This window comes from Penaeus vannamei, chromosome 15 (genome assembly GCF_042767895.1).
Source record: "Penaeus vannamei isolate JL-2024 chromosome 15, ASM4276789v1, whole genome shotgun sequence".
Taxonomy (NCBI): domain Eukaryota; kingdom Metazoa; phylum Arthropoda; class Malacostraca; order Decapoda; family Penaeidae; genus Penaeus; species Penaeus vannamei.
In genome coordinates, this window is record NC_091563.1 from 17,404,424 (window position 1) to 17,413,626 (window position 9,203).

The following is a 9,203-nucleotide window of genomic DNA, read 5'->3' on the forward strand; positions in this document are numbered from 1 at the left end:
GTTACATACTCTAATCATATGATAATTGCTGCTGTCATGACATTATCTTGCAGAGTATGTGAATTGCATCACACTTTTATTGTAAAGATTGGAGCTCTAATTTACTTTGTAAATATCAGAATTGACCTATGTACTGTCAAGTGACTGCTACATCTATTTTTCAGATCCCGAAGGCGAAGATGTGGATAATAATCTTACAGATGTTTCTTCAACTTATGAACCATACTGGAGGAAAAGAAATTTCCAAGTGCAAGATTTTTGTTTTACTGGACAAAAAATTGGGACCGTCATACATCTTTCAAGATATAGACAGAATTTCACCTCGTGCTGTTTTTTTTATACTATTCTTAGAGATGGTATGTATGACAATATTGTGTTTCAGACAAATCTAAATGCCCAACAAAAAGGAAAATCATTCAAACCAATAACAAAATCAGAATTGCGGATTTTCATGGGGATAAATTTTTTGATGGGTATAAAGAAGTCTCCTTCCTATAGGGATTATTGGTCAGCAAATGGTTGCCTGAGGTGGACTTCATTGCAGATGCAATGGGTCGGACGAGATTTGAGTGGATTCTGCCCCATTTGCATCTGAATGATAATATGTCTGAAGTCCCTAGAGATGACCCACGATTTGACAAATTGCACAAAGTACGACCTCTCCTAGGTTGCCTAAATAGTCAGTTTCAGTCTTGCTATAATCCCTCAGAGATTCAGACAATAGATGGATCTATGATCAAATTCAACACAATGCCTCCTGGAGAAAGTGACTGGAGGATGGATCCTTCTAGCATCAGTGTCACAAAGCGGACTGACACAAAATCAGTCATGTTCATTGCTAACATGCACAACCCTTTAGAGATCAGTACTGTTAGTAGACGGAAGAAAGATGGCACAATAATTGATGTAACAGCTCCTATTATTGTTAACTTTTAAAGAATAAGTATGGGATATTTTGATAGAGCAGACTGCTTGAAGTCGTACTATGAAATTGACCGAAAAGCAAGAAAATGGTCGCATCCCATCTTTTTCCACTTTATGGATGTTGCTGTAGTAAACTCAATGGTTATATATAAAATGCTGGATGAAGTTCACACTATGAACATGAAGCAGGCCAAGATCTCCCTCTGTACTAGCCTTGTTGGTGTAGCAGGAATAGAATCAAGAAATCCAGCATCCAGTGATGTCTCAAGGAAAAACAGTAAGCGAAAGCGAATTATTCCTAATGGGATCAGGACTAGCAAAGCTAAACATACGCCAGCTATTGGCCAAACATACAGACGCTGCAATCATTGCAGCACAAAAGCACACAGAACAAAGTGGATATGCTCAACATGTGACGTTCCTCTCTGTCACCTCTGCTGCTTTTCACAAATGAGGTGATAAACAGTGATCTTAGGTAACCAAAAATATTTCTTTTGTTATTGAAAAGAAGTGCAATTCATATAATTTTGAGAAATGATATTAATATTTCATTTTAGTTCTATACAAATGATATTTTGTTATATAAGAACCTGCGTCATGGACGCCGGGTGGTGAGCGAGAGTAACCACCGCTGTGGTTCTTGAACCAATGGAAAATAAATGTATGTTTTCTATGGAATCTCTTAATTTCCTCAACCATATTTGAAATTTCACATAGTATATGTAAAAAAATAATTTAAAAAGTAACCTGACTTCAAAGGGTTAATAATGAGACAGCACTCAATTCATTTTATTTTTTAGTCGTATTTTATTTCTCTCATATTTATAATGGTTTACTTTAAATTACTTTTATTGACTACTTTTATTCATCAGGTTTTTACATATTGCTAGAATTGTTACGATAGTTCTTTTAACATAAAGTTTTTATTTGAATTTCATAAGTTAATTATATTTTTATCGTTTTATTTTTGAAGTATTTCCTTTTTATAGCTTTATTGTATTTCAACAGGAATTTTATCAATATAGTAATAGAGGCAAGCCTTGATCTTCGCTTACTCCCGCGCAAGAACTGACGTGGGAGGTCAAAAGAGTAGCTTAGGGGGATTCGAGGATTGGTCGTGACCCTGACAGTTGACTGCTTGTGAGGGAGCCCCGGAACGGGCCTTCCCCTTTTGTGCTAAGATAAGTGGCTGTGGAGGTACCTAAGTATAGGAGGTGAGACATTTGCCGTTATTGATTCGGAAAAGTGACCTAGTGATTTCGGTGCCAGTCTATTTATGGTTTTATATCTTTTATATATGGTTTTATGTGCTTTTAATGATTTTATCGTCCAGTGTTTTATTGTTTTATTGTTCAGTGTTTTATCGTTTGTTTTATCTTCTATCGTTTTAATAAATAATTTATTCACGCGTACCGACCTTTATATTCTCGCCACAACCATATACACCACACACATCCTCACAATCTATCGCTCCTTTCCTGCATCGCCTTCTACACTATCCCCCTTCCTACAAACAACATCCGTTCCCATACAGCAATTAAATGGGTGGTGGCAGTGATGCTACTTTTATACACTCTGAGGCGAGATATAATTGTAATTGCAGTTCACTACAACAGCCTCCTGCAATGAAAAGTCATGTGAATAACTATGGTTATTTTCACTGTGGGTTATATTAGTGTTATTTAACCCTGCATTTTCCCTGGAACCTTTCATGCCCTCCCCTGCTATCGGAGCTAAGTTTGTAGCTGTAGGGGGATTTCCATGCAATAAAAACTATATGCTTGCAATGTGGACAGTGCTAGGAATCCAAGATACGAAAGTCGTCTATGTTGGAGTGGCAGATGTAATATAGAAAATTACCATATATATGTATATATATATATATATATATATATTTATGTACTTATGTATATGTATATATATATTCACATATACTTATTTATATGTACATATATATATATATATATATATATATATATATATATATATATATATGTATGTATGTGTATGTTTGTACATGTATGTGTATTTATATATATATTCATACACATATTTATATATATAATCATATATATATGTATATATATAATTATATATATGTATATATATATATGTATATATATAATTATATATATGTATATATATATATATATATATATATATATATATATATATATATATATATATATAATCATCAAAAGAGCTGACGCCGACGGGGGCGCATAGCCGCATCCACCCTTCACTTCCAGCCTACCTTGCGAGTTGCAAGGTTGGCCCTCGGCCCATCTCTAGTTCTTCACAATAGGTCTGGTCGAGCTGGCCAAGCTACGACTTCCTAGGTCTTCCCATAGGCTTCCTCCACGCAGGATTGTCTTGTAAAAAGACAACGTGATGGACGGTCATTCACAGGGTAACGTACTTGCATGTATAGCCTTAGTTGGCAGTAACATATGCAAGTAAAACGTCCCATGCCAGTCTTAGGGTGAAGTTATTGGTTGGACACATCGTCCCGCCGACTGTACTCCATGATCTGGTGTAGGGACTTATTACAAAAGGCATCGAGACGTGACTCCAAGGCACTAGATAGTTTCCAGGTTTTGCTTCCATTGAGCAAGACATAGTATCAAGGCCTTAAAGGTACGTAACTTAGTCCTTCTGCATAGGTACTGGCACATCCAAATACTTGGTCTGCTGCCAGACCAATCCGTCTACTGGCTTCCTGGTCTGACAGCCCAGAGACATGAAGAACCGCACTGCCAAGATATGTGAAGCTCTCTGTGACTTCAACGTCCTTGAAACAAACACGTATTGACTGAACAGGTTCTCCCAAAATCCTGGATCTTGGTCTTAGTTCAGGAGACCTGTAAGCCAGGGACTCGGGTAGAACTGCAACATTGTTGACAAGGTAAAGGACTGTGACCTTGATATTACCCAGTGTTGCTCCACACTGACATTGGAAAGTAGCTCTACCCACTGTCCAGGCCTTGTAAGTGTTGAAAAGTGTTGGTGCAAGAACACAGCCTTGCTTCACTCCTGAGTCAACAGGGAAGAATCTCGACAGGCCACCAACAGCACTTTCAGTACCAGTATACAGGCTTGCTATAGGCCCAATAATCCATGTCGGAATTCCCCTAAGTTTCAGGATCTCCATTAACAATTCATGATGCACCGAATCATACTGCCAGGACAGCATGCCTGGAAACAGCCCACGACCAAACTCATGATTACATTCTACTATGACTTGAAGCGCTAAAATACGGTCTATTGTGGATTTGCCAGGAGTTAATCTGGTCTTTGGTGCCTTCTGTTTCAGAAGAACGTGGGCAAAACCTTGTATGGTATACTAAGCAATGTATCAGTAGTTGATACGGTCCCAATGATCCTCTTTCAACTTCCAGAGAAGGATGATCATGCCCCTTAACAGTTCAGGGGGAATGGAACCGAACTACTAGAAAGCAGCCAGGGCAGCATGCAAGTTCCATGCCATAGGCTCACCTTCAACCTTTAGCAGTTTTGCAGGGATATCAGATATACATGCAGCTTTCCCACCCTTCAGCTTAGAGATCGCCTCCCTAACCTCAAGCTGGATAGAAGGATCTCTGCTGATAGGTCGGTCAGGCACAGGAATTAACATCCCTTGCATCTAGACTAATTGCTGGACGGTCTACCTCATACAGTTGTTCAAAATACTCAGCACAATGTTCCCGAACTTCATCATGATCTGAAATGATCCATCCATCCACTGAGTGGACTGCAGGCATCTGTGAGGAGAGAATGGAGTTTCTCAGGTTTTAGTGGGCAGGACGGCCATTTACTAAGAAATGGTCCTCTACCTCTTCAGCAAGATTCCTGAGGAACTGTTCCTTATCCTTTCTCAGCAGAATCCGAGCCCTGTGCACCTAGGAACAGCGCCAATCCTGATCGCTGTTCATACTAGCCATGCAACACGACTTTGTGGCCTTAATGTCTCCAGTGAAATTAAATTCTGCCTTGTCCTTGAACGTTCTTTAATGGACTCCTGAAATGAAATTCTGCCTTGTCCTCGAACGTTCTTTAATGGACTCCTGAAATGAAATTCTGCCTTGTCCTCGAACGTTCTTTAATGGACTCCTGAACTGCACTTAGTGTTTCACACTTCAAGGAATCCTGTAGGGCTACAGGATCTGTCAGGTTTTCAAGCACTGTAACCATCAGAGACTGTTGCTGTGAATCTCTTCTCCCAACCTATCCAGGTGAAACACCCTATATTGGCCACTAGAGAGACAGGGGGATTTGAAGTGAAGTCGCAGGGTCACTACAGCCAATCTATGGTTAGTGCCATAGAACTCAGCACTCCCGTAAATCCTGCAGTTCTGAAGGATCCTTCAGTGAATGCTAGCAAGGATGTGGTTGATCTCCTTGGCCACAACACCCCTATTGCTGTACCAAGTCCAGCAATGTGGGTTGGAGTGTTGAAATCTTCATTCTCTGGGACCTAGCAAAGTCACACAGGAGGCTGTTCTCACTTCCGAGACCAGCTTCCAAGCCATTGGGACTGACAGACATCTCGTAGCCAGCTTGATCACAGCCGGATACCACATGGAAGTGGACCGTCTTTTTTTTTTTTTTTTTTTTCTTGCCTATTTTGATGAAACTTATTTAGGCCCCTTCCCATTGCCTGTGGTCGATTTTTTTTTTTTTTTTTAGAAATCGCCTGAACAGATTTGAATTATTGTCTTCAAAAATGATAAAATATTCAATTTTATTATTATTATTATTATTATTATTATTATTTTTTTTGACAGAAGTACCCTATAGCTACAACTTGTTGAATTCACTTTTTTCGATTTCAATTTTATTTTATGTGTGTGAAGAAATCGCCTGAACAGTTTTTGAATTATTGTCTTTAAAAATGATAAAAATTTCAGTTTTATGATTTTTTGACAGAAGTACCCTATAGCTACAACTTGCTCAATTCACTTATTTCGATTTCAACTTTATTTTTAAGTGTGTGAATTTTTGCAGGCCACTTCACGAAAATCAAAAAAAGTGAAAACTTGCTTAAATTTGTCTACTTTTCAAGAAGCACAGGCAAAAATTGGAAAAAGTGAATTGAAAAAGTTGTAGAAATTTAATTTTCTACAAAATGAGCCATATGTTAATTTTGGGCAAAAATTGCGCCTGTGAGGATTTCCACGATACCTAAAGGTGTTGTACCGAGATATCAGCATTTTTCGTTTTCTTCATCTTTCCATGACTATCTTGGATCAACAAAACAAGGAATAAGATTCGTCTTCCTACACCATAATCCTCTATCATCTACCAGTATCCGAAGTCTTCCAGACATTGCCAGCATGTAACAGTTTCTCAAAATCTTATGTATAATGTAAAGTGGTGGCAGTGATTTGGGGGGGGGGGTCTATAGGCCTACATTAACAATTTTAAATTTCTAAAAAAAAAAAAAAAAAAAAAAAAAAGTCATACAGCCATTTCATGTCTGTAGATAACTATCCTTCTACTATTATATGCAGAAGCCATTTTTGAGAAGTCGACCTTACTTTTTTTTGGTGAATATTTTCCGAAGGTGACTATTAAAACACCCTATTAGGAGGTTTTTAAAATATGTCACTTTTAAAAGAAGCACATGAGAATATTGCTAATCCTTATTGAAGCATGTAGTAGATCTACTATTCAGCTACAAAATGAGCCATAAAATACGTGTGCTATGCGTAAAAATGTAAAGGACCTAATAATCGCGATCTTCCTTTTCTTTATGTATACATTTTACATGACAACTCACGTACGAAATACTTGTTATTGATATAATTATCTATTATTTACCTATTATTGTTGCTCTAATGGGGTTTTACAACGTATAATATTGGTCGAAAGAATAACCGTTCCCCAGTCGGACGGGAATCATACGAACCTTTTCTCACCGCAGCCGGGCCGTCGTGGACCTTGAAATAGTCTCTTTACATCTGCGGAATAATGGCGTTTAACTCTACGGGGCCATGGGGCCAATTTTCACACTCTGGGTGGCACCTAAGTAAAACCAGACAATGTGACCTGGTTATTACCAGAATACGTTTAGGTTATAGAATGTACTGGCAACTGCAAGGTGCAAGAAGTGCTGATGAATCTAGATGTAGACTGTAATGAGGAAAATAAGCGAACGCTTGAGCATTATATCTCGCAGTGTCACGTGATACAGCCTTTCAGACCATCTAACATGAGGTATAAAGAACTATGTGATTATTTTATAGCATCTGATACATTGGAAGATATACTCATGCTATATCCTAATTTTACTATGTAAAACTATCATAATCATAGAACACCACAGAACACTGTTTTGTAAACACAAAGGCAAAGGTAGATCAACTTAGGTAATATACGTTTGCATACTGTATGACATATTCCCATTTTACCATGTATAATTACTGTAATCACAGAATACTGTCGAATTTATGTTAATATATGCAACACTCTATAATCACGATTGCCCACGCCTGAGCATAAACTTACTTAACCCCGTGGAAAGACGAAAAACAATTACATGGCGATGTGAAAGTATGTATATAAGGTAAATGAGCACATATAGCTCATTTTCGTGTACCCCATGACCTTTTGTGTATTTATATTGTTTATATTTGTTTCTTTGTTTGTTGATTGTTTATTTGGTGTTTTTGTTTGTGTTTTCTAATATTTCTAAAAGTTATGAACACATTTTAATGAGATTTTAATCAAAGGTGTGTTTTAACCTAACTTACACGCTTATTCCACTTTGGTGGTGATGCGGACCATGGTTTGGATCCAGGATTTCCTTTTCTAACTCGAAAGGTTATGTCTTAGTCTAATTAATAGTGGTGGTGATCTGGATCACTTGGCAATCCTACCCCCTATTTGGGGGGTTGCATTTTCGAAATGTTTTGCTCATAGATCAAACTATGTATGATGGACACACAAAGAAAATGAAATACACCATATGAACGGCATATCATGTTTATTTATTTGAATGAAAAAAATCTTCATTGTTTTTTGGACACTGGACAGATATTAAAAATTAATCTGAAAAATGAAGGTTGGTCTTATCTTATGCGACATTTAATAAGCTTTCAGAAAATAACCTCATCTTTTTATTATCTCTAATCATTGCGTCACAAAGTCCGCTCGACCATCACCACCGACGCGAAGATGTCTTCAAAAATCTTTTCTCTTTCCTTTCTTATTCTCCCAGTTACATGTTCATCCGTGCAAAATGTGCAATTGCTCTTACGTTGGTTTTCCTGGTTCAAATTGCTTACGGTGAAAATTTAAAATCTTTACCGTAGCAGGTTATAGCAACACACTCTCCGGGGACATGATCTCCGGTGAAACAAAAATATCGTTCATCAAATAATCAATCCTGTATTTATCTTATTTATTTTTTATATAGAGATTTATATTATTTCATCCACAACGAATTCAATTTGTTTGTGATTTCTCTCAAACTGAGAATTTTCTGCTTGTGATCCGCAATTACTCGCTCTCAGACCTTGCTCCCGCCTCGCCGCGGTGGGCTGCCCGCGCTGCCACCCGACTCTGACCAGCCGTATCGTGTTCTGTTCATCTATGTACAGATATAGATAGAAAGATAGATATAGGAATAGATATAAATAAATAAATAAATAAATAAATAAATATATATATATATATATATATATATATATATATATATATATATACATATACACATGTTCATGTATATGTGTATATATATGTATACATGTATGTATATATGTATATATGTATGTATTTATGTGTGTGTTTGTGTGTGTGTGTGTGTTTGTTCGTTCGTTCGTGTGTGTGTGTCCGGGTGTGAAAGTCCTAGTAGTAGTGACAGTAGCAGCAGCAAAAGCATCATTATTACACGCCCCGCCTCGCCCGCATGCCACCGCCGCCGGGGGACGGGATATATGTATATATATATATATATATATATATATATATATATATATATATATATATATATATATATATATATATATATATATATGTGTGTGTGTGTGTGTGTGTGTATATGTATATATATATATGTATATATAAAATATATATATATATATATATATATATATATATATATATATATATATATATATACCTATATATTTGTAGGTGTAGATTTTAAAGGAAAATTCCCAATTAAAAATCAGTTCTGGGTGACGGCCTCCCTCACCCATATTTTTTATGATATACTTTAAGTAATTATTCTTATTTGTTCATAATTCAAAAAATATAGATGGCACATACATAATATG

The 9,203-nt window shown here is 36.8% G+C and overlaps 2 protein-coding genes and 1 long non-coding RNA gene across 3 annotated transcripts in view; 1 reads left to right on the forward strand and 2 right to left on the reverse strand.

Annotated features, from left to right (window-relative positions):
• LOC138864245 (uncharacterized) overlaps positions 1–1,594 on the forward strand; it is a 2,312-nt gene extending 718 nt beyond the window's left edge. Inside the window, exon 4 of the long non-coding RNA XR_011399118.1 lies at positions 165–1,594. This is a non-coding gene — a long non-coding RNA (uncharacterized lncRNA). The remainder of the gene's footprint in view (positions 1–164) is intronic.
• Positions 1,595–3,547: 1,953 nt separating this feature from the next.
• Positions 3,548–4,567, reverse strand: LOC138864123 (uncharacterized). Its single transcript, XM_070130166.1, has 2 exons — positions 4,420–4,567; positions 3,548–4,254 (listed from the first exon to the last, which is right to left on the reverse strand). The coding sequence occupies exons 1-2, from the start codon at positions 4,565–4,567 to the stop codon at positions 3,548–3,550; spliced, it is 855 nt and encodes a 284-aa protein (XP_069986267.1).
• A 2,478-nt stretch (positions 4,568–7,045) lies between these two features.
• Positions 7,046–9,203, reverse strand: part of LOC138864124 (mucin-2-like) — a 30,379-nt gene continuing 28,221 nt past the window's right edge. Inside the window, exons 4-5 of the mRNA XM_070130167.1 lie at positions 8,082–8,205; positions 7,046–7,150 (exon numbers count right to left, since the gene is read on the reverse strand). Of these exons, the coding sequence (XP_069986268.1) occupies positions 7,046–7,150; positions 8,082–8,205 (229 nt within the window). The remainder of the gene's footprint in view (positions 7,151–8,081; positions 8,206–9,203) is intronic.